The 26,215-nt window shown below is 38.2% G+C and overlaps 1 protein-coding gene across 2 annotated transcripts in view; it reads left to right on the forward strand.

Moving 5' to 3' along the window:
- The window catches only part of AFG2A (AFG2 AAA ATPase homolog A), a 348,297-nt gene that overhangs the window by 510 nt on the left and 321,572 nt on the right, over window positions 1–26,215 (forward strand). For both annotated transcript variants that reach the window (XM_060105705.1, XM_060105706.1), the window contains exons 2-9: window positions 5,903–6,024; window positions 7,058–7,215; window positions 10,728–10,786; window positions 11,431–12,075; window positions 13,241–13,370; window positions 13,645–13,701; window positions 15,413–15,536; window positions 17,970–18,225. In XM_060105705.1, coding sequence (XP_059961688.1) covers window positions 5,903–6,024; window positions 7,058–7,215; window positions 10,728–10,786; window positions 11,431–12,075; window positions 13,241–13,370; window positions 13,645–13,701; window positions 15,413–15,536; window positions 17,970–18,225 — 1,551 coding nt within the window. The remainder of the gene's footprint in view (window positions 1–5,902; window positions 6,025–7,057; window positions 7,216–10,727; window positions 10,787–11,430; window positions 12,076–13,240; window positions 13,371–13,644; window positions 13,702–15,412; window positions 15,537–17,969; window positions 18,226–26,215) is intronic.

Genomic DNA, 26,215 nt, shown 5'->3' on the forward strand with positions numbered 1-26,215 from the left:
AAAAACTGGAAGCCCAGTTCAGTACCGCTGTCGGTACGTCCTTCCTAAGAGACGTTAATGTGCCTTTAAAACTGAAACTTGGCTTTTTTTCCTACTACACGGGTTCTGGTATTTAATTAAACAGCTGTTAAGTGCGCACGGGTGCTAGCAGGAGCTTGGGTATTTCACGTATCTGCGCAGAGCTTTGGGAGATGGGTACTGTATTATGCTCATTTTACAGAGAAAGAAAAGTTAACGCAATCCCTCCCCCTTCTCCCCAGGTTACACAGGTCCTAACTAAATGGCAGAGGCTTTTTTTGAGTCCAGATGTATTTGACTCTAAAGCCATGGACCTAGATCACAGCAGCCTTGGGAGAACGGATTTAAGTGAAAAGCATTGAGTTGGAAAGCTTTTAGCAGGCGTGATGTTTTGTAGCTTTGAAAAAGGGATCAGATTAACCTAGTGACAAGATTTTTATTTATGTCTGGTGCAGACCTTAAGACAATCTAACAGTTAACATAGTATTTGCAGGCTTTTTTGGGGATCGGAGGACAACTTGTTCTGTTGGACATATTCAGTCTCTTTTTCAACTGGATCCTTCCCATTGACATTTAAACCTACTGATTTCTCTTTCATCTTTTTTTTTTTTTTTCCGGTACGCGGGCCTCGCACTGTTGTGGCCTCTCCCGTTGCGGAGCACAGGCTCCAGACGGGCAGGCTCAGCGGCCATGGCTCACGGGCCCTCCCGGACCGGGGCACGAACCCGTGTCCCCTGCATCGGCAGGTGGACTCTCAACCACTGCGCCACCAGGAAGCCCCTTCTCTTTCATCTTTAAACAAAAGCTCCACACTTCTTATCACCACCCTCCACTGCAAGACTTCTTAGAAGGAGGGGTCCCTGTCTCCTCATCTCTCACTTACTCCATAGCCTATTCCTATTTGACATCCACCTCATTATTCCATTCAGACTGCCTGTGCCCTGGTCACTGATGATCTCCACGTTGGTAAATCCAATGGATGATTTTTCATTACTTACTTTACTTGACCCCTCAGCAGCTTTTGGTATTGTCAGCCATTTCCATCTTCTTGAAACACTTTATTTCTTAACTTATGTGTCATCAAAATCTCCAAGTTTTTCTCCCTCCTTTGGTTCATACTTCATCATTTCCTTTTGCAGGCCCACCCTCTTCCACCTAACCATCAAATGTAGAAGTTCCTTATTTCTTAGCCCTAAACCCTCTTTTTCTCTCTATAAATCTTCTTTCTTTGGCAAGTTCATCCAATGCCCAGCGTTTCCTTCCCATTTACCCTTATTATTTTCAGATTTGTATTTGTAATTTAGATTGTTCTGAGTATGGATTTAATTGTCTTCTAGATCAATGCTTCTCAAACTCCATAGGGAAGGTTTAAAAATTTACAACGCGTCACAGATCAGCACTGTTGTAAAATATGATAAAAGTAAATTATTGGAAAAATAAGTTAAAAAAGAGAGATTTTTATTAGATTCAACAGATGTAAAATTACTCTGTCAAATTGCAATAAAAGCTTCTAAATGCATATTCTCATTTTTTTGTACTTACCTCATCATGAACAGTATCAGATAGTTTGTGGACCACACTTTTTTTTTTTTAATTGAAATATAGTTGACGAACAGTATTAGTTTCAGGTGTAAGTCATAGTGATTCACTTTTTTTTTTTTTTTTTTTTGCGGTATGCGGGCCTCTCACTGTTGTGGCCTCCCCCGTTGCGGAGCACAGGCTCCGGACGCGCAGGCTCCGGACGCGCAGGCTCAGCGGCCATGGCTCACGGGCCCAGCCGCTCCGCGGCATATGGGATCCTCCCAGACCGGGGCACGAACCCGTATCCCCTGCATCGGCAGGCGGACTCTCAACCACTTGCGCCACCAGGGAGGCCCATGATTCACTTTTAAATACATTAGGAAACGATCACCTTGACAAAGTCTAGTAACCAACCATCTGTCACCATCCAAAATTATTTCAGTATTGACTATATTGCTTATGCTGTACATTACTTCTCTGTGACTTATTTACTTTATAACTGGAAGTTTGTACCTCTTAATTGCCTTCCCCTGTTTGCCCAGCCCCCCCCTCCTCCCATCTAGCAAATATCCCTTCGTTCTTTGTATCTATGAGTCTGTTTCTGTTTGTTTTGTTTTTTAGATTCCACATATAAGTGAAATCATCTGATACTGATCTTTCTCTGACTTATTTCACTTGGCATAATACCCTCTAGATCCACCCGTGTTGTTGCAAATGGGAAGATTTCATTTTTATGGCTGAGTAATATTTCATTGTAATATATATGTATAAAAGTTATTTATGTATTTTGGATATTAACCCCTTATCGGATATATCATTTGCAGATATCTTCTCTCATTCAGTAGGCTGTCTTTTTGTTTCGTTGATGGTTTCCTTCATTGTGCAAAAGCTTTTTAGTTTGATGTAGTCTCATTTATTTATTTTTGCTTTTGTTGCCCTTGCCTCAGGAGACAGATCCAAAAAATACTGCTAAGACCAACTTCAAAGAGTTTACTGTATATATTTTCTTCTAGGAGTTTTATGGTTTCAGGTCTTATATTTAAAGTCTTTAATCCATTTTGAGTTTATTTTGTACATGGTGTAAGAGAGTGATCCAGTTTGATTCTTTTGCATGTAGCTGTCCAGTTTTCCCAACACCATTTATTGAAGAGGCTCTCTTTTGCCCATTATATATTCTTACCTCTTTTGTCATCTATTAATTTCCCCTATAGGTGTGGTTCATTTCTGAGCTCTCTATTCTGTTCCATTGATCTATGTATCTGTTTTTGTACCAGTACCATACTGTTCTAATTACTATAACTTTGCAGTATAGTTTGAAATCAGGGCACATGCTACCTCCAGCTTCGCTCTTTCTCAAGATTGCTGTGGCTGTTCCAGTTCCATACGGATTTTATGATCATTAGTTCTAGTTCTGTGGAAAATGCCATTAGTATTTTGATAGGGATTGCATTGAATCTGTAGATTGCTTTAGGTGGTAGTATAGACATTTGAACAATATTGATTCTTCCAATCTGTGAGCACAGTTTATCTTTCCATTTATTTGTGTCTTCAGTTTCTTTCATCAGAGTCTTATAGTTTTCCGAGTACAAGTCTTTCACCCCCGTGGTTAAATTTATTCAATGCAGTTGTAAATGGGATTGTTTTCTTAATTTGTGGTCCATACTTTGTATATAGCACTGTGCTATACCTCTTCTTTTGGACTTTTCAAAGATAGTTCAGGACTACTTCCTGAAGTCATATTTCCTCCAACAAAACAAATGAGCTCTGCTCAGTCTTTCTCATTGTAAAATTCAGAAATCTAAGATTCCTTCATGACACCGCTCTCTTACATCTCACATTATCCAGTCCACCACCAAGTCCTGTTTACTAACTAAGTTTTTCCCACATTCCACTTCTGCACTCCCTTCGCACTGCTTCAACCTTAATCTCAGACACCATCCTTTCTCAACCTGGACTACTACACTAGCTGCTCCCTTCCAATTCCTTTTCCACTCTGCAGACAGAATGATCTTTTAAAAGAAAAATCCTGTTATGACCTTGCTTTTCACCACTAACTGGCCTCCAATTACTGTCATTAAAGACCAGGAGCTTGATAAAGCCCACTGCCCTGGGTGGTCTTGACCTTCCTTATGTGGCTCCTTGTTTCCCACCACTCTACCTGTACTTTTCCCCTCAGATGCACAATGCTGTCTTTTGTCAAGGATGTCTGTACAAGCTGTTCTTTTTGCCGAGAATTGTCTTCGCCCCCCCGCTTCATTTAGTTAATTTTACTCTACTTCAGACCTGAATTTAAATATTCTTGGAGAAGCATTCTCTGATTCTTCCAAATTAGATCCCATCCTGCATTGTAGCCTCTCTTAGGACTCTTAGTTTTTCTTTCATTACATTAATCTTAGTTTAGAACTGTACAGTTATTTAGTGATTGTTTAATACCTCTCATTCTATTAAGTTATAAACTCCATGAGGCCAAGGAGTGTGTCTGCTTTTGTTCACCTTATTTCCCCAGTGCCTAGTGTAGTATCCTGCCATATAGTGGGCACATGGTAAATATTTGCTGAATGAACAAATGAAGGGTGGGTGGTTGTTTGAAATTACCTTTACTATCTCATTAGTTAATCTGGCACATAAGGTGCTCAGTAAGTGTGAAATTAATTAATAGGAAGTAGATGTAGAGATATATTTTTAAAGTATTGAAGGAATGAGGACTGGTGAAAATTGTGCGGGGGATAGCTTACGTAGATTTGGATGCCGTAAGCAGAGAATACAATGGAAATGTATTAGGAAATAAAGCCAACAGATGGGAATTTGAACATGATCTCCATTGCTGATAGGGAGGAAATGGAGGTATTTAGAGAAGTGTGTGATGTTTCAAATCTTGGTGCAGGATAGGATGGAGGGAAGAGAGGAAGAAAACTTAGAATCTTGTCAGGGACTGAGTACCCCCCTCAAGGTAATTATCAAGAGGGAAGGGTAATTCATTGAGGTTTCCTTTATTAGGAAGAAAGAAGTGGCAGAAACTGAACATTATGAGGTTATCAAACAGGACGCTTTGCTCTTATTGCTGGGTAAACTGTGTAAGAGACCTGGTACTCGTAGGAAAGTTGAATTTCTTTTCAGCCTGTCATATTTTAAAAAATGCTTATTTTATGCTCAGTCCTGTTAATCTTATCCCTGGGAGCTGCTTTGTTTTTCTAGATTTGTTCATCTGTTGACAGAGGGAAAATAAATGTGTTGGGAAGTTACTTTGCAGTGGCAGAGAATGATGTGAATCGGACATACCTCATGGTTTTGCTTTTGTTGATTTAGTTCCTTTTTAATTACAAAAGATCTGTTTTTCTGATTATGAAAGAACACTAATACTAGTCAGAGCTCTGTGATTATGATACATGTGACTGTAAGTTTTATAATAAAGTTTATGTGACAGGCATCATAAGTGTTACATGGATTTTGTGCTGAAAAGAAAAATATTGTATACTCATCTACTACATTCATTCATTTCATGCATATTTGTTATGCATCTGCTGTATTTGATGCACTCCTAGGCGTTGGAGTTACAAAGATGAAAATGATCCATTTCCTGTTACAAAGCAGTATATTGTTAAAGGAAAGTCAGATTGTAAAATAAATGAATATTGTGATAAGTGCTAGTATCTGACAACATAGGGTGCTGGGAGCATCAGAGGAGGGACAGCTAACCAAATGTGGAGCTTGAGGGAGTGTGTGGGCAGGGGTGGAGATGTTAGCACATCATTTTCAGAGGTTTAGAAACTGGACTGAATTCTGGGCCCCTTCTTTGGCCAAAAGTTGAAAGCTCTAATGGTCATTTGAGTCGGTGTGTGTTCGCCTAAGGAATAAGACCTGTGTTATTGTTATCCATGTGTTCCTGGGAGTAGAAAGGAAAAATGTCTGGTTGCTATCCTGTGGGTGAGAAGTGGAAACATAACTTAATCCTCCAGAACCAGATGATGTGTCATTTCCCCAGTTCAAGCCTTTGAGTACTAGTAGCCAACTCAACTTAGAATCTGTAATATGAAAAGTTCAGAATGCAAGTATGCAAAGCCCTACTGCAAGTATGTTCAGTTAGTAATGAAATTAGAGATTTTTAAAAAAATAATGAAAACCAATACCTACCCCATAAAACATCCTTTTTTAGTTAGCAGTCATATTGTCAGTGGACCCTCACAAAGGTTTGGTTTTAAGTCTGATTGCCAAAATAAGGAGGGTTGGGACAGTAGTTTCTCCAGGGTTTGGTAAGTGCATTCATATGGTCATGTGGAGAAAGGATTTTTATTTACTCCAAAAGAGCATGCTTTAACTTCAGTTACAAATAGTGCAAATATAATTTTCTTTTCCTTCTTGGTAGACGACAAAGTTCCTAAAGCATTCCAGAATTCCCTTGTTCAACTTGGACTCAACACCATGAAGTCTGCAAACATATGTATTGGTCGACCAGTGTTGCTTACCAGTTTGGATGGGAAGCAAGAGGTGAGAGTCCTTTTCATTTCCTTACTTTAGAAGTATTTCAAATGTTTTTGATCTTAATTTTCAACACAAGCAGTAATAAATGAAAAGCTGTATCTTACAGGACCCTCACATCTATGTAAACTTTTCCTTCCTTTGATACCCTGTGAGTTGTAGGCCCTGAGTGTCATGATGTAGAAAGAAGCCTTTCTTCCAGAGGTAGTGACACACTACCAGCCCTATTTCTCCCAGTCTGTTAGTTGCATTTCTTCACAGAAATGTTATTTTGGGTCATCTGTTTTGTACGTAAATATTTGATTACCCTCCGTTTGTCCTGGCTACCATTCATCATACCTGAGACTCTAAGTCCAGAACCTTTCCTGGGTCATCTTTGGCAGCTTAGCTTTCTTCCTCTGACTCTGCCATGTCTTCTGCTGCTGCTTGATCAGTCAATGTTCTCTCATCCAGTGGGGTCCTCTGGAAATGTTTTGCAGTCTTATATCTGCTGATGGCTTGCCTCCCATTCCTTTCATTGTTCTGGGCTTATACTGTAAAAAATCCTTTACTGTGTTTTGTGGAAGAGAAGACTATAAATGTGTGAGCTCAGCCTATTATCCGGAGCTCGAAATCTTTGAGTTTCTCCCTTACCATTTAAGTCGGTTGAGAACCAGGTTCCCATGGAGCTCTTGTACTAGGTCACTCACTGTTTCCTGGATGTAGTTTATGCTCCAAACTGAGCTACCTTACAGTTAGCTTGCCTTCAGTATTTTTTCTCGTTTTTCGCTTATCACCTGTTAATGCCTTTGTCTCTTTTCTTAAATCCATCTTTCAGCTCTTCCACCATTTTCACTGTGGTATTATTCCTAATCTTCACAAAAGAGATGTAATATTTATAAAAAAACAGTTTTTTGTAACTGATGTCAAATCATAACTCTGGGGTAAGGACTGTGTTTTGCAGATCCATATACTTGACTGTGCTTAGTTTTCTTCCTTATAAATGAATGATATTCTACAAATATTTATTTTCTTATATTTTTGTTTCCTATGTTCCGGACAGGTCTATACAGCCTGGCCTGTGGCAGGATTTCCTGGAGGCAAGGTTGGCCTGAGTGAAATGGCACAGAAGAATGTGGGTGTGAGGGTTGGTGATGCCATCCACGTCCAGCCTGTTTTGGGTGCTGTGCTGCAGGCTGAGGAAATGGACGTGGCACTCAGGTTTGGCTCTTTTCTTTGGTGACTGTCTGGATCAGTGCTACCCAAATGAGTCACAAATGTGAACCACACATGTAATTTTTCATTTTCTAGTAGCCACATTTAAAAAGTGAAGAGAAAGAGAAAGTAATTGTAATGGTATGTTTTATTTAACCAGTATATGTAAAGTCTTATTGGAATTTATAATAACTACAAAAAACTATTAACAAGATTTTTCATTCTGTTTTTCTAACTGAGTCTTCAAAATCCAGTGTGTTATGTTACACTTGTAGCATATCTCAATCTAGCCTAGCCATATTTTTAGCACTTGATAGCCGCATGTGGTGAGTGGCTAGTGGCCTACTGTGTCAGACAGCACAAGCTAGATGGGTGCTGTGTGATTTATGGACTATGGACTCTCTAATGTCCCGTGAATAGAATATGCCCTGACATTTTAGGTGAGAGGAATTGTTGTTGATGGATATTTAACAATGTTTTTTTTGGTCTTGGTTTGCTTCTTGTCTTTTTTACAGTCATAAAGACAGGAATAGATTACTGTGATTTGGCAAGAAACAAGTTTTAAATAAGACTGCTCAAGCGAAGTGTACCTGATTGTGTATTTTAACTCATTGATTATTCAGTCAAATAAAACAATTATATCTATCCAATTTTTAAATAGTCCCCCACCAAAGATGACAAATATGGTTAAAGTATATCACCCATCCTCTTGAATGTTCTGTATCTAATAGGATTTTTACTCAGTTTGCATATATAAGTCTTATCAAAATTTGTTTAAAAAAAAAAATCTTGGGCTTCCCTGGTGGTGCAGTGGTTGAGAGTCCGCCTGCCGATGCAGGGGACATGCGTTCGTGCCCCGGTACGGGAAGATCCCACATGCCACGGAGCGGCTAGGCCCGTGAGCCATGGCCACTGAGCCTGCACGTCCGGAGCCTTTGCTCCGCAATGGGAGAGGCCACAACAGTGAGAGACCCATGTACCGCAAAAAAAGAAAAAAAAAATCTTTTAATACTTTAATATCATGTTTGTAAAAACTTGGGGAATTTTATATTACATGCCAGAATCACAAAACATTTTTCAATCATTAGCTTGATTTTGAAAAATTTTCTTCACTTTTCTACTTTTGTAGATTCCAAGCTTAAGCTTTGGTGTATTTTTTCTTTTAAAAACAGGAAAATGTCTTCAGTGCATTGAATAACAGTTTAACAAGCAACAAAATAAAAAGCCAGAAAGGAAAAGAGAACACAACATATGTTAAGCATCAGCTGTGTACTAGCACACACATGCACACTTTCCCCTTTTTCTTCTCTCATTTAGTCCTCTAAACATCCAGCAAGGTATCCATATTTATCCCTCTTTACAGATGAGGAAACAGGCTCAGTGAGGACAAGTAACTTGCCCATTATTTTATGGTAATTTTTTAATTAACTCAGGTTCAACAGGATTAATCTTTAGACTGTTTTAAAACAGTGCTTTAGGTAGCAGTAATCAGTTGACTGGATTTTTGATGATTACAAGTGTGACCTCTTGAGGGCGCAGCAGTCTTAGGTGATAATGATTACCTACTATAGAGGGACTGTATATATTTTAAATGGAAACTTGGTTTTTTATTTTAAAGAACCTTGTGTTTTAAACATGGCAGCAGAACTTAGACGAGAAACTTAATTTCCAATAAGAAGAATCAGTTTTTTTAGTCTGCTGTTTAAATCCTTCAGTTGTATCTGAAAAAATTTATTTTCAACACGTTAGAGCTCCTTCTAGTGGAAGTGATTTCATCTGTGCTTTTTTTAAAAGCAAAACTGATTGTTTTACATATTTTACATATTTGTACATATTTGCAAATATCTTCTCTTCAAAGTTTAATAAATAAAAGCAATTTAAGTAGTTTCAGAGTTCTTTAAACAGTAAATTTAAGTATTTAAGGAAATATGTACAATCTTCTCTTTAGTGTATACACGCATTTGATTCCTGAAATTTTCTCCTTGTTTTTCTCTCTCTTTTATATGAATACATAGTTGGTTCTCATTATTGGTGGTAGTTGTGTTCCATGACGTTGCCACAAATACTGAATTAGCAAATACTGAACTGTTGCTCCTAGAGGGTGTGTGTGTGTGTGTGTGTGTCTATATGTATGTGTGTATTTATTTAACACATGAATATATGAAAATATATATGTTATGTAGATTATAATCTTAAGTCCTTGAAACAACTCATTCTGGTAGATCCTATTTTCTTTATTTTTCAAACGAGGAGAAGTGGCTCAGAAATATTAAGTGACTTGCCTGAGGCCACCCCATTAACAGATGCCAGAGTTAGGATGCAAACCCCGTCTGTGTGGTGCCAGAGCTGGAACTTTTCACGCCATACTGCACTGCTCCCTGCCCTGCCTGGCTTCCATCCTCTGGTCACCTCTGAATGAGAGTTGAAACAATAGGCCTTTTTCAGCCTCAGCTGGGAAAGTATTGGGTTACAGTTTTTGCCTGCTCTGTGCTCATCCACAAATGACTGGCAAAGTTCTGCTAGTATTGATTTTGGGGTTATAAACACATTTTAGCAAGTAGGTGAATTTGCATACGGAATTTTCAAATAATGTAGCTCGGCTGTATTGATTTTGTTACTGATAAAGTGGTTGGGAGCAAGGCTTAGATTTGGACCAGATGCGCCTGCTAATACACCTTTTCCTGAGCTAAACCATTCTCCCTCTGTGATCTCTGGCAGAGCTCGCAACTGTAGGCTTCCTCTGCTGATACTGGCTGCTTACACACGGAGGAGGACGGAAAATGCACATATTCTGAGAACTCTCCAAGAATGTGTTTCTTTACAAGTGTAATGATTTTTAGGCATGTTTCCTGTACTCAAACAAGCAATCTTCCTGGAAGACACAGTTTTTGGTCAGAAGAAGGCTTTTCCATTTTTTCCTAGGCATACCCTTTCTCTAGAATAAACTTGCACTGTACCATTACTCTGCTTTTTTTCTACCTCTTCAGATAACGTACTGTATAGGATTTAAATTTCCTTAAAGATAATTTATAAATTATACAAAGAGAATAAAGTAAGCTATTAGTAAAAGCCTTTCTCCAAGCTGGGCAAGTTCAGAAAGGAAATGATTAATTGAGGCCAGTGTTTTTCCAATGTTTCTGACTATAACACACAATAAAAAACACATACTTTTCATTGTGATTTATTGCTCCTATACATCCACAGATGTAGTACATAAATGTACACATGTGTGTACATGTATATACCCGAGTATATAGGGGTGTGTGTGTGTGGTGTATAAGATAGTAAAGAAAACTGATTTAGGCCACTAGGACACCAAATTGCAAATGGTGTTTTCATGGCTATAAGAAGTATCTAAAAAGTGTAAATCATTCCGAAATTGTATAAATCATTTCCAGGTTGTAAACTAACGATTCTTTTGATTAGGTCTACATCACAACTGTGTACATGTCATTTTATATTACCTTTTAGTTTCTGGTGTACTTAATGCTGATTTTTATTTCTCCCACCCTTCACAGTGACAAAAATGCAGATATTAATGAAGAACAACTGACTGCTTGTCTTCTGAGAAAACTAGGTGAGATGTATCTTTCATACGTTTTTTAAATTTTAAAACGCAAGGCAGCAGCAAATAAACTGATGTGTCTTTGAGGTCTTAGGTACATAATGCTGTTCTTTAAAATAGTGTAGAGAATATTCTCCTCAACGAATGAACGTCCTTTTAAGATAGGGATGTAGTATCTGCTGCCGCCCCCCACCCCCAACTGCCAAGTAATTGATTGGTAGCTGAGCAGTGGAGAGAATTTTTGACTTAACTGTGAGCAAAGTCAGTGGTAGAACTAAGACTTTTAACCCTTGAACTCTCTTCTTTCTGGTCAGGTATGTTATCTTGGAGTGTTGGTGTAGGTGTGCCATTTTAGCTTGGTTTGTTACTGAACATGGAATGCCTGGCTCTATGGGGTTATAGCTGATAGAATCCTAAATGTACTGAGTGTAGAGGATTTCAGAGAATTAGCTTGACCTTCTGTCTCCAGATAGTGCCATATCATAGGGGGATATTAGGTCCTCTGTTTTTCGTAACAGTTGTTTTATTAATACTTCCATCTTTGATTTAGTCTTTTCAGTCAGATAGTTTTGTTAATAGATGACATAAATTGCTATTTAAACTTTAAATGGGTGAAAAATTGTGCTAACGTATATATTTAATAAATTGTTTTCCAGATGGCAAGATTGTTTTACCAGGCAACTTTCTGTATTGTACATTCTATGGACGACCATGCAAGTTGCAAGTGTTGCGAGTGAAAGGAGCAGATGGCGCCATGTTGAGAAGGGCTCCGAATGACTCTGACACTGTTGCCCGGGGAATGGCCTCCATGCCATCCAGCGTGGAAGCTAGTACCCTGGATATATCCTTACAGCTAAGCCAGTTAGGTCTGGAAGTGCCCCAAAACCCAACATCAAGCAGTACTCCTTACAAACCAGGAGATGGCAGAATGATAAATAAAGCTGGTGGCGTTTCGTCAGGTGTTACACAGAGTCCTGGGAATGGCAGTGGACTTGGACTAGAGGCAGTCACAGGTCTTAAACGTCGTTCTCAGTCTGCCAGAGAAGGAAATGAGCAACCTGTCAATGAAGAGAGATTGCTAAAGTCACCCAGCGTGGGCGCACAGTGCAACACCGATACCTTTTATTTTATTTCTTCGACAACAAGAGTCAATTTTACAAAGATTCGTACAAATTCAAAAGATCAAGACAACCAATTAAAAGTAACTTATGACATGATTGGTGGCTTAAATAGTCAGCTGAAAGAAATTAGAGAAATAATTGAATTACCTCTCAAACAGCCTGAGCTTTTCAAGAGTTATGGTATGATTTCTTCAGTGTATTACACCCAGAAATGTTAAATTCAAACTAAAAAGCAGTTGGCTCATTTCACTTACCTAATAATTGTTCACCCTCTTTTCCTGTTTTTCTTTCCTGAGTGGGAGGTGTGGTAGGAGATGCCAGTTAAGTCGGCCTTTTTCTATGCTTGGTCTCTTCAGCTTGTAATGTGAGTTAGTTGTAGCCTTGTCTCTCTTAACTGCACACTTCCACAGTTGTTTGTATTAGATCTAGAGTAAGTATCTTGTCATGCTAGATTAGCCGTAATGACTAAAAAAATAAACATTTAAATAGTTTGGATAAAACTTCTTTGTTAGGAAATGTAGCTGGGTGCAGATCTCTTTGCATTGAAACAAGTAGTTGAGGGAGTGACTTGGCTTTTAGAAAACTCAGGGCTTCTTCTGCCTTGTTAACGGCCCAGATCCTCTGCATACATTTGGTGCATACCGTGTCTTTCTCTGCTTTTTGCCTTTTCTTTTTTCATGAATATCTATACCTATATCTATATATATAATGAATACTTGGATTCACATATAAAATGAACCCTGATAAGGCTTATATACTCTGAGATGGCTAGTTGGATAAAAATTGGGGTTGGTGGCTTATTTTGGATGCCCTTCTTGTTGTTCAGGCTTTGTTTTTTTTTTTTTTTTGCGGTATGCGGGCCTCTCACTGTTGTGGCCTCTCCCGTTGCGGAGCACAGGCTCCGGATGCGCAGGCCCAGCGGCCATGGCTCACGGGCCCAGCCGCTCCGCGGCATATGGGATCCTCCCAGACCGGGGCACGAACCCGTATCCCCTGCATCGGCAGGCGGACTCTCAACCACTGCGCCACCAGGGAGGCCCCAGGCTTTGTTTTTTGATCATTGAACTGTGCTGTGTGGGATGGGGCATGTCAATAGTGTGGGTGTTAAACCAGTTTTTTTTACTAACCAGTCTGGCCTGGTTGGGTCTACAGAGAAAAAGTCATTGCTTGAGATCAGCGTTTGGGCTAGTTAGTACATTTTTCTATGGGGAAAGGGAAGTTCTGACTCTTACTTTAGTTTTTGTGCAAGGTAAAGTTATTTTATAACTCCTGTTTGAAGTCATATGACAACACTTACAAGCAACCTAGTAATGCTGCATCCAGTGTTCTCTGCTTTTTCTTCTAGGAATTCCTCCCCCTAGAGGAGTGTTGCTCTATGGCCCTCCAGGTACTGGAAAGACAATGATTGCCAGGGCTGTTGCTAATGAAGTTGGTGCCTATGTTTCTGTAATTAATGGCCCAGAAATTATTAGCAAGTAAGTGCATAATTTAATAGACCAAACAATATTATTAGATATACTTCTAAATGTGGTTTTTAAAAAATGGCTCAATAGTATTCTGTCTGGATATTTCACACATTGAAATATTTTAAATTTGCTTTTTTAAATGTGTATAAACATTAAGTTTGGAAAATAATTTTTGAAAGTAGTATTAAGTAATGTGGAAAATTTGAAAAGTCAGGTGAGCTTTTATAGACAGAGCTTTAAAAATGATAAGAGTTGGTCCTTATATGTATTTTATTTGTTACAGATTCTATGGGGAGACTGAAGCAAGGTTACGTCAGATATTTGCTGAAGCCACTCTGCGGTATTCTTTATTTTTGGATGTTTGGAATTAGTAGTCAAGGCTGTATTAATGAAAGTAGAGATAGTAGTACTTTATACGAAGCATGAAAGAATAGAACAAAAATAATAGTGATAGCACTGGAAGTAGATTGTAAGTTTAATGAAGTTCTATCTAATCTAATTCTAATATTGTTTTGGAAATGTGAGAAATAAGTTATTAAATTACATAACGTAGCAAAAGGTACAAGCTTCCAGTTATAAAATAAATCATGGGGTTGTTATCTACAGCATGGTGACTGTAGTTAATAATACTGTATTGCACATTTGAAAGTTGCAAAGAGTAGATTTTAACAGTTCTCATTATAAGAAAAATAATTTTATAACTGTACGGAGACAACATGAATTAGAATTATTGTGGTAATCATTTCATGATACATAAATACAAATGTTGAATCATTATGTTGTGTAACTGAAAGTAATGTTATATGTCAATATCTCAATTTTAAAAATTACATAAGGTAAAAGAATTAAGACAGTGCTGTCTGATAAGTCATGTGAATTTGCTTGAGCATATAAATTTATGATTTTCTTTCTTTTGGGTACATCTAATCTCAATAGACTATTACAGTTGCCCTTTAGGCTTAAAACTTTGTTTTATTACAGTTTGCTTCAAAGTGACAAATCTTTTGCTTTAAAAATGATTCTTACTAATCATTTCTCAGTTTAGGCTACCATTGTTACATTGCAAGGAGTATTAACGAGTGGCCTGTAACTTGGTCTTATGTAGTTTTATTCATAATATGGCTATGTCTCTTCCATTGTTTTGGTATGTAACCTACCATAATTACTGCTCTCTTATCAAAACTTCCATTTTTAAAGTTTTTTTTTCACCCAGTAGATAAAATAAGTAGTCTTTACTCCAAATACTGAAGATTTGAGAACCAGTGGTATACCTTATTGTTTACTATGTTTTTGTTACTATTTTTTTTTTTTTTTTTTTTTGCGGTACGCGGGCCTCTAACTGTTGTGGCCTCTCCCGTTGCGGAGCACAGGCTCCGGATGCGCCGGCTCAGCAGCCATGGCTCATGGGCCTAGCTGCTCCGCGGCATGTGGGATCTTCCCGGACCGGGACACGAACCCGTGTCCCCTGCATCAGCAGGTGGACTCTCAACCACTGTGCCACCAGGGAAGCCCTGTTGTCACTATTAATTTGTTACTGGAAGTTGAGACTTCCTCTTAGGAGAGAATTTACATCTTTGTATGGGAGAATTGGTCATCTTGAAAGTTGTTTTTTTAGTAGATTTTTTAAAAAGAGCATTTCTACTTTCTATCCCTTGGAACTTTAAACCGTCTCCAAGGAATAGCATCACTGGCCTCAGCTTCTGAATTGATCCAGGCATAGCAATTTAGTGAGCATTAGTGGGCAAGTTCTGTCTGGGCATAGACTGTCATCTCATGAGCAATACGTGTTCTCAGTACTCTGCTTTTTATTGAGGGCAGATCTACTAGAATGTGATATTGGTGAGTTAATAATTTAGGCTAGAATTAATCTAAGATTTTTCAGCTTAACATCTTATTGCTTTTGTCTTTAATATTATTAATTAAGTCCTAAATTTGATGCATTGCATTTCAGTCAAAAAATTAAAACAATTTCAATTTTTTAACTGCAGTGCAACATATCATTTAAAAATTAAATATATATTAGAGAATTCATTTTACTTGTTTATTTTTAGGCACCCATCAATTATTTTTATTGATGAGCTGGATGCACTCTGCCCTAAAAGAGAAGGGGCTCAGAATGAAGTGGAGAAAAGAGTTGTAGCTTCACTCTTAACACTGATGGATGGTATTGGTTCAGTAAGTACAGCACCAGTATTGATTTCTGTAGGAGGGGCTATTTTCTTAATAATATGCATGTAGTGGCAAAAACTGTCAAATATGTCTGAGTTTTTTGGATACTCTAGGGTAAGGAAGAAATATTAGCTGTAAAAACTAGAGGAAAGACCCATAAAATAATTTTCTTCATGATTTCTTAGTAACAGCTAGGACAGTATAACCTGGCATATTTTTCTAGCATATAAAATTATATACAATGATAGATTTATAATAAATGGTATTAACCTAAAAACCTGAAGCCCAAGTCAGTAAGGAAAATTTAGCAATTAAATTTAAGGGGAATTTGCTAAGAAATTTCATGAGTAAGTCTTATTACTCTTGTAAAAATTGATTCTTTGGGGGCTCTAAGTTGGGCAAGTGAAAGGACAGGAAGTGAGAATAATGGGAAATGTGTTTGTACAACATTTAAAAAGAATTTAGTCATGTTACCAGATTCTTTAATAGTGCATACAGTCTTATATTAATAAAAACTATATGCTGATTATGAAAGGGAGATCCATAGGACTAATAGGGAAGAGGAATGAAGAAAAATTCTCTCAGACTCCTGTTAGGCATTTATCAGAAGAATACACTTCTTATACAAGATTGTAAATAACTCATATTTTTAGAATCATAATATGTCAGAACCAAAAGAAATTTTAGAAATCATGGAGTCCCTAGTCTTTTGCACATTGAAAAACTGGACAATTCGAACTTTTTGGTTTTACTGACTATTGGTAGAAACTGAACATGTGAAAATGATGGGAACGTTTGGTATTGTCTCTATTGGTTGCTAACCTGTGTTACAATTTTAAGAGTAACATAAGAGAAGGGTTGTAACCTGCAGGAAGCTGGATTACCATCTGGTTCTCAGTCTTAGGGCACTACCTAGGTGTGATCATAATGTCCCAGGTTCAGTCCTGAACTTAGAGAGCTGGAGGATTCAGTGTTGTTAGTATGTTGGAGATAGTGGAGCTCTGAGGATAGATCCATAATAACAACACTCACAAGAGACTGATACATAAACTGGGACACCAGTTCGTCCATTTATGATAAGAAGTATAATTATTATCAACTATACTTCAATGAAAAGAGTTTTAAAAAAGAAAAAGAAAAAGAAAAATATAATTATTAAGCTGACCAAATACTTAGTTTATGAACGGCTCTCTTTTCATCCTGAAGAAAAATATATGTGGAGAGCTGTATTACAATTAGAATGGACTTTGGTGAGTAGGAAATCAGGAGGCTCTGTGTTGGAGGATCTTAATTACTATGTCATTGCTACCTCTTTCTCTGCCACTGGGATAGACGTGCTGTGAACTTATGTTCTTGCCTTTGGGCAGGACTGGGAGCATGTGACGCTGATGTTTTAGCCTGAAAATGTTTAAGGGCCTGTATTTTTGTCTTCTAAACTCATAATTCATAGATTCACTGTAATCCGTGCACTTCCTGTTGGCACATCCAGTATAGTTGATTAGGTTTGAGTTTTCTTACTTCAGATCACATTCCAGTTAAGCTTGTCTCTGTGAGATTACACTTGGGTCTTCTGAGTAGAATGTTGGCTAATTTCTATAGGTGGCTCATCGTGAACACAGTTCTTTATAATTTGTTGTTCCAAATTTTATTCTCAGAGTAAAAATCCGTATGTATTCAAGGGTATCTGATACTTGGATGTTGGTTATATTGTTGTGTGTATTTTCAGGAATTTGAATATTTATCAAAACAAAATAGAAACAGTGTGAATGTGAGGAAGATTTCTTAGACAACTGCGTAATAGAGCCTTGTTCTGTTTGAAACGTGTAGGTCATAATCTTTGCTTTCAAGTAGGGAAAAGGACAACTTAAAACAATTAAACAAATTAAAACTATATGGTATAGGGTATATATGTTGTTATTCATGAGAATTGTGTAGTTAAGATGCTAGAAGTGGGAGAGACATCACTTACAGTAGATAGAGAGTTAAGTATTGGAAAACTTTCTAGGTAAGGGAGAATTTAGACTGAGCTTTGGGAAATATGGGATGAATGACAAAATTTGAGAAATAAGGGATAGGACTTAGCAGCCTGGACAGTTAGATCTATCCTTGTCTATATAGCGAGTGCATAATTTTTTTATTTTTTTACTTTTAGAAGAATATGTGTGTGTGTGTGTGTGTGTATATATATATATATATTTTTTTGTGTGTGTGTGTGTGTGTGGTATGCGGGCCTCTCACTGCTGTGGCCTCTCCCGTTGCGGAGCACAGGCTCCGGATGCGCAGGCTCAGCGGCCATGGCTCACGGGCCCAGCCGCTCTGCGGCATGTGGGGTTTTCCCGGACCGGGGCACGAACCCATGTCTCCTGCATCGGCAGGCGGACTCTCAACCGCTGCGCCACCAGGGAAGCCCCTGTAATATATTTTAATTTGTTTTGTTAGGAAGGAAGTGAAGGACAGGTGTTGGTTCTTGGGGCCACAAATCGCCCCCATGCTTTGGATGCTGCACTCCGAAGACCTGGACGGTTTGATAAAGAAATTGAGATTGGCGTTCCGAATGCACAAGACCGGCTAGATATCCTCCAGAAACTGCTTCGAAGAGTGCCCCATTTGCTCACTGAAGCTGAATTGCTACAGCTGGCAAATAATGCTCATGGATACGTTGGAGCAGACTTGAAAGCGTTGTGTAATGAAGCAGGTGAGAGTGATTTGCTGTAGTGATTCTGTACTGATGGATTTAATAACTGGTTTATTTACAAACTGATAATTTATATCTCACTTATTTCCTAATGGAAATAGCTAATTTTTTTTCTAATCATAAAATATATATGTTTTATGAAAAAAATCTGGATAATTCAGAAAACTATAAAAATGAAATAAGAATCACTCTTAATCCCTCTACCTAAAAATAAAAATATACACATAAAAAATATACACATAAAAAAAGGATGTACTTGGCATATACAAGCAGTAAATAAATATTAACTGCTGTTAATATGACTTAATAATTTCAAATTTTCAGGTATTTAACTGATCTTCTGTCTCCCCTAATCTAGCAATGAATCAGATTTTGAGAAGGTAATTTTTAAAAAGATTAGTCTTAAAATTAAAGTGTCCAGTAGGGAAAATATGTAGTTTTGTGTATACTGTCTTAAATACTAGTGTATGTTGTGTTATGCAGTGGTGTTCTCTAACTTTATATAGCAGAATAAAGCTTAACAGTGTGCTAGAATTTTTGCAAGAGATTTTTCTAAAGAGGCAGGGGTGTATAGTAGAAAATGGATTTTGAGTAGAAAATACCTTTAAAATCAGGCTTGTGGTCTTGGGCGAGTTCTTTCCTTATCTGAGCCTTAGTTTTTTCCATTTGTAAATTGAGGGGGTTGTGGTAGATGATACTTAAGTGCCTTTGTACATATGACACTCCTTGGATATAAGGGAGAAGAAGAAAGAAATGGAAAAAAAGAAGGGAAGAAAGGAAGGGGGGAGGGAAGAAGGATAGGAAGGATAGGATGAACTAGAACATAACAAGGAAGTACCCAAGTTAGGCACTAAACCTGGCCTGGCCTCATTAGCTACTTTCATACACCTGGCTTTTCCACTCTTCATTGCCTTCTCTTTTGTGCCTGTTTGTCTGAATGATTTAAACTTAGGTGGTTAGTCAGGGCTTTCTCCCACAGTGTTTTTAGAAATAATGCTACAAAGCAGACTAATGCTGATTGTGAAGTTAACTGCATTTTCTCATTGAAACAGTCTGACTAAGGACTTGATTAACTTATACATTTGGTTAATAGTGTGACTCAGAAGGAAAGATAAAACAACTCAAACTCTATAAGCATTAAAAATAGTAGAATTTGGGCCTCCCTGGTGGCGCAGTGGTTGAGAGTCCGCCTGCCGATGCAGGGGATACGGGTTCGTGCCCCGGTCTGGGAGGATCCCATATGCCGCGGAGCGGCTGGGCCCGTGAGCCATGGCCGCTGGGCCTGCGCATCTGGAGCCTGTGCTCCGCAACGGGAGAGGCCACAACAGTGAGAGGCCCGCATACCGCAAAAAGAAAAAAAAAAAAATATAGTAGAATTTTGCTCCAAATGCTATAGAATGGGCATATCTCACTTATTGGATATACAAGGGCACCCCTAATGTGTGCATTGAGCATAAGAAGAAAAAACTCAGCTATATAGTAAATTTGAACTACGTATTCTCCTAGTTCTAGATAAAAAGAATTGAACATTTAATGTTGCCTTCTAACTAAATTCAAATTTAGAGGAGTTATTAGGGGAAGAGTTGAATGGCTCCTAGTCTTTTAAAATGACTGCCTAGGGAAGTTTGAACTGCTGTGCCCTCCCCTTTTTTTTTTAACATAGTATCCTTGGACAAGTAGAAGCAGTCACAATTATTACACTGACCTTAGATTACACACAAATTTAGAATCATATTTTTTACAAAAAGAGTCATGGTAAAATTTTAATATTTAGAGACAATATGCTCAGTAAGTATTTGAGAAATGTATGTGAAAACTGGGAGACATAGTGAGATGTAATTACCACTCCACTCCTCTTGGTAGAGTAATAAAAATATTTATTCACTTCAGAGTTGAGTTTAGTTTTGTCTTTAAACCCCTGTTGAGCTTCATCCCCTCCTGGCCTTTCTTGCCTTTAGAAATCCCTGCTCTGTGCTAAGGAAACAACTCCGAGTGGTTATGTGGCAATAGACAAGGTAGTGTTCTGTGGTGCCTTAAATAACTGCTGCTATTTTTTTGAACATTTCCAGTCAATTTTTGGCTTCCCACTGACAAGATTTCTCAGCTATGGTTCTGACTGTGGACTTTAAATACATCTTGCTTAAAACCAGTGCTTTTTGGGCTTACCTGGTGGCGCAGTGGTTGAGAGTCCGCCTGCCGATGCAAGGGGACACGGGTTCATGCCGCGGTCCAGGAAGATCCCACATGCCGCGGAGCGGCTGGGCCCGTGAGCCGTGGCCACTGAGCCTGTGCGTCCGGAGCCTGTGCTCCGCAACGGGAGAGGCCACAGCATTGAGAGGCCCGTGTACCGCAAAAAAAAAAATAAAAAAAAACCCAGTGCTTTTTAGGAGGCATTTTCATTGTTCACCAGTTGTGCTGTGTTTAAGTGGACAGCTTGAGAATTCCTACTGGCTTATCTGGGAAGTAAGTCACCTTGACCTCCAAATTTGTGAGGAAAGTGAGAGACTCCAGCTCCAAGAGATGTATTCCTGAGTACACAAGTTAATTCTGTCTCTTATTTATTCTTTTCTGCAGAATTCAGATTCATTTCACATGTTCTCAATTCCAGACAGATCACTTGGAGTTGAGGTTCTCAGATTTTATCGTGCATCAGAATCACCTGGAGAACTTGGTAAACTATAGATGGCTGGCTGTGCCCTATTCCCAGAGTTTCTGATTCAGTAGGCCTGGGCTGGTACCTGTGAATTCCTAACATGTTCCCAGCTGATGCTGTTGCTGATGCTGCTGGTGTGGGGACCACACTTTGAGAGCCACTGACATAGGTCACTGGTTCTTTTTTTCTTTTTAAAGGTAGGAACCCCTGTTTTTGTTTTTTAACTTTTTAAATATTTATTTTATTTATTTTTGGCTGTGTTGGGTCTTAGTTGAATCACACGGGATCTTCCTTGTGGCACACGGGCTCCAGAGTACCTGGGCTCTCTAGTTGAGGCGCACTGGCTCAGTAGTTGAGGCACCCGGGCTTAGTTGCCCTGCCCATGTGGGATCTTAGTTTCCCGACCAGGGTTCAAACCTGCGTCCCCTGCAACAGAAGGCGGATTCTTAACCACTGGACCACCAGGGAATTCCCAGGTCATTGGTTCTTAAAACCTCATTATGCCTCAGGTTCACCTGGGAAGCCATGCATGCTCCCATGCAGGTGCGCGCGCACACACACACACACACACACACACACACTCACACTCTCTCTCTCTCTCTCTCTCTCTCTCTCTCTCTCTCTCTCTCTCTCTCTCTCTCTCACTCTCACTCACTTTCCATACTTAATTGAATAAAGAAGGTGGGGAACTGGAATCAGTATTTATAATGTTTTCCAAGTGATTTGAAGTAGCCAGTCTTGTACTTCCCTGTGAACAGGAAGTGTATCATTAATTTAGGCCAGTGGTTCTCCTGCCTTAAACCTGTATAAGACTCACTTGTAGAGCTTGTTAAAACACAATTCTGGGCTGCATGCTACTGGTTTAGTAGGTCCAGCTGGGGTACAATAATTTGCATTTCTATCAAGTTACACGTGATAATCAGTGCTGCTGGTCCAAGGGCTACCCTTTGAGAACCACTGATCTAGGCCAACCAGCTCTCCGATTTTTGGAGATTCTCTGTAACTGATTTAAATAACTGCATTAAGTTTAGGTAATGTAATTCTGACTCTCTCACTGATAGTGTTGAGTTTCTTCCTAGAGTTTTTATGTGATAGTAATGTACTATTCTAAACTACTGTATCATTTTAGTCTCTGACTGTAGGAGAAAATGAGTGTCCAAGTTTGTCTTGCAGGTATATATAATGGTTCTGAATAAAACTTTAAAATGAAAAATAATTCTGAAAGATAGAAAGCCACAATTAAGGAAATAGTTAAGGATTAACAATTAAGAATACAAGTAAAAATGTAGACATGTGTTTTTCTTAGAACATTTGCTTGCTTATGATTTGTGGATATGTATGTTCTTTGAGCTTTTTGTGTGTTGGCTGTCTGGTGGTTTTCCTTTTTCCTGGACTGCCTTCTAGTTGGGGAAGCTCTGCCATTTTTAATAAAAATGGTGCACAGGTGTCTAGTAGTTACATACATTGAAGTGATTCCGAATTTCATGAAACCTAAGTGAACTATGTTACTGATTGTTTTGTTAATCTTAAGGTTATTGTTTGTGGGTTATTAATACAAAAGATCAAAATCCTTGTAGTATATATGTTTGTGCATTCTTTTCCAGAGGATGGAAGGTTTGCAATCTATTCCAGAGTTTGTAAAGGTGATGCTGTGTCTTTTGCAGTGTGATTACTCTCAACTTTTCTAACCTTTTATTCTGGTGTTACTGAATATTTTCCGTATTTTTAAACTTTGTCTCCATAACAAATAAGAAAGTTGGAAATACTACTGTAGTATTGCTTTCAACAATTGGATCTCTTATTATCTGAGCAGATATAATGTTTAATGTTGAGGGTTGGGTGTGAAACTGATTTTCGAATGTTATGTTTTCTTTATAATTAATTTTTGAGCTAGAGTGTGGTTTGATAAGTCGTGACTTGTCCAAAAGCCTAATGTTTTGTAGCTCACCTTTTTAAGCAAAGAGCAGCTGCATTTTGAAATGTTTTATCTCAAGCAGACAAGCTGTTTATAAGCTCAACTCTGACACATCCTGACATTTGATGTCTATGTTTTTATCCCTCCTGGGATTAGGCTGCCTTTCTAATTAATTAGTTGCATAACCTTTTATTCCCTCAAAATTTATAATGTTTTAAATTAACAACATAGATAAGCATACCACACTTTTTTAGAAAACATGAAATGTTAATTATGCAGTGGAGGCATGAATTATATAAACTCTGCTGAATGTTAGAAGATGCTTAGCAACAGTGTTTTCCAAATGCAGGGATTTATTATAAACTTATCCTTCTAAGGCTGCCTGTGCCATTTCAGGAGAGTGAATATAAATAGAGCTTGATTTCTTCAAGAAGAGGACTCGGTCATTTTGTTAACAGTGGAAGGAAGCATTTGCTTCATATCTCTAAGAATTTATCTTTAGCATCCTTGTTGATTACACATCATTTCAACATGTTCATACCAAATGCTTGGGCCTTGATAAGATACCATCACAGAACAGGAAGAATTAAAACTCTTATTTAAACAATGATTTTGTCATTATTACACTTACGTAGGTCTAGTAAAAATACTGAATCTAATTATTATAACATAACTTCTTGTGAAATGGAAAATGTTATCTGTCTTGTAGCAGCGTTCTCAGATATTTATAGCTGTTAGTCCTTCCTCCCACCCTTCACTAGCTTATTTGAACAGGAATTTATGGAGGATCTCCTATGTCCAGTCCAGTTCTTAAGAAAGGTTCTTTTTCTAACATTTTCTACCATTTTTGAATTCTGTCAATGTTATTTTCTAAGTTAGAATTAAAATGTTGATTCTGTAAAAATTCAATATTTTTAAATAAGGTCCAGGGAAATTGTAGGATTTTGTGGAAAGCTTATGGTGAGCTCTAGTTTCAAATGCTAGTACTCCCCCTTATCAGCTGAGAGTCACTGGGCAAGCCATTTAACCTCCTGAACTCTTTCCTCACCTGCTAAATAGGGATAACTTTTTGTTTTTTTGGATAACATTTTTAAAAGAGTTCTTATGAGGTTTAGAAGTATAGCCTGACAGCAGTGTTCATGGTTTATACAGGCCCTTGGTAAGTGTCACTTTCTCTCTTTTTTAAAAAAAATTTTTCATATTTTATGTGTATTTATGCACTTCTCTGGTAGGTACTTATTTGAATTTTGACAGTATTCCTGATTTTATGAAGTATTTGGTTACTCTAGTACAAGTGGTATCAGGGAAGTCTAGCAGAATCCTTTACCTTGCTAGGGTAGTGACTTTTACTGAATCTGGATCGGTAAAAGTCTTGCCCATCAATAGAAATATGCAGACTAGAGATAGATATGGCTTATTTTGGGGGTTCCTCCCTGACAGATTTTCTTGCTGAATGTGAGAGCTCTCCTGTCATACATAGTCAGAGTTACAGTCTCTTCCCTCCCCTACCCACGTCGTCCCACATGTGAGTCCACTGTAGCCCTGCAGTAGAGCAACAAAATTAAATTGATGTGTGTATCACGATTATCACTCTAATTAATGCATTTTATAAGGGATCATATCTTTATTCATTATTGTAGGTGGATAAATAGGCAGTAATTATGCAATATAATATCATACAGCAATGAATTTTCCCCTCTGTTTTGTAATTCTGAAATATAGTTATATTTGTGATGTTAGGATTTTTCCTACTGCATAAACATTATGGATATTATATGAGAAGTAGAATTTTTTTTGGTCAGTGAATTGGGTATCTTAATGTTAGTTCTGCTGTTCATTTGAAATGACTGGAGCTGAGTGGTTTGTTTCAGAAAAACAAGTGGTAGTTTTGGTTCTGTTTAAGCTCTAAGTGATATATCCTATGTACTTCACTAGTGGAAAATTTTCTGAGTTGCCTTGCCAAGGCTATAAAAGTAGAAAACCTAAGGAAAGGTTTTCTTTCTAATTAAAAAAAAAAATCAGTCTTTCTAAAAGAAAGTTACTTCTAAGAGTTATTCTTGATTCCTTTTTTTGTTACTCTTTATCAAATCCTGTCGCTCTATTTTCAAAATTTATTCAGAGTTTCAGCTTTAAAAAATTTTTTTAACTATTTTTCGTTGCTCTTGTCTGGACTGTTGCGATGTCTTCTTCCTGCCCACTCTGTCCTCCACCTTCTACCCATCTTTATTGTTTACATTGTCTAAGCTGCAGGATTTTGAATTGCAGGTTTTGGAGATGAGAGTCTTGGTTAGATCTCTGTTTTAGTGAGTTGGCACCAGTTAGATTATGACTGAAGCCATTGAAATGAATGAAGTCACTTAGAATGAACAGAGTTCATTTGTTCGTTCATTTATTGAGCCAGGCACTGCACTTGGGGCTGGGACTACCTCAGTGAATAAGAGAGACTTGGACTTTCTCCTCTTAGAGCTCAAGATGCACAGAGAAGTGCAGCAGTGTAACGGGTAAAATTATAATATGTTGTGTTGTATTTGTGAAGGATCAGGGAGGTTTTAGCCTGCTACTGAGGAAAGAAGGGATCCTGGGGAATACCACCATTCAAAGGTTGAATTGTTAGGAAAAATCTGGTATAGGAGACTGAGGAGTGGCTAGAGAGGTGGGAAGAGAACCCCAAAAAAGTGGTGACTCAAATGAGGGAAGATTCAGGGAGGAAGTAATTAGAAATAATATATTATTAGTTACCACTAATTGAGTACTTACAATGTGTCATCCATTGTTTGAAGTGCCTTCACACATGTTAATGATTTCTTACAGCATTCCTTATATGGTTATCTTCATTTTATAGGTGAAGAAACTTAGGTCAGAGAGGTTATGGAACTTCATCAAGATCACACAGGAAATAAATAGTGGGGCCAGGATCGACAGTATAGAGACCACAGTGACATCAAGTGCTTAGTACTTAGGTGGTCACGAGGGCCTTGGAAGAGAGTAGTTCTAGTAGATCGCAATAAATTGAGGGGTTATTGAAAGTTGAAGGAACAGAGATAGTGACTGTGAATTATTTTTTCAGTTTTAATGGTGTGTTACTTAGAGTTTTTGTACCTTCCAAAAAGGACAAATACAGTTGGCCTGCCCCCCCACTCCCCAAGTCAAAATCATATCAGACTATATTCCTTCATTATTTTCCTGGTTCCTCTCCTCTTACCTGGACCTTGCTCTAGACCACCAAGCCATAGATCTTCAACCTCTGTTGGCATAAGAATTATGCTGTAAGCAAACTATCCTTTTTGTTCCTAACTCTGCATTTTTTTTTTTTTTTTTTTTTTTTGCGGTACGCGGGCCTCTCACTGTTGTGGCCTCTCCCTTTGCGGAGCACAGGCTCCGGACGCGCAGGCTCAACGGCCATGGCTCATGGGCCTAGCCGC

This window comes from Mesoplodon densirostris, chromosome 1, assembly GCF_025265405.1.
Source record: "Mesoplodon densirostris isolate mMesDen1 chromosome 1, mMesDen1 primary haplotype, whole genome shotgun sequence".
NCBI classification, from domain to species: domain Eukaryota; kingdom Metazoa; phylum Chordata; class Mammalia; order Artiodactyla; family Ziphiidae; genus Mesoplodon; species Mesoplodon densirostris.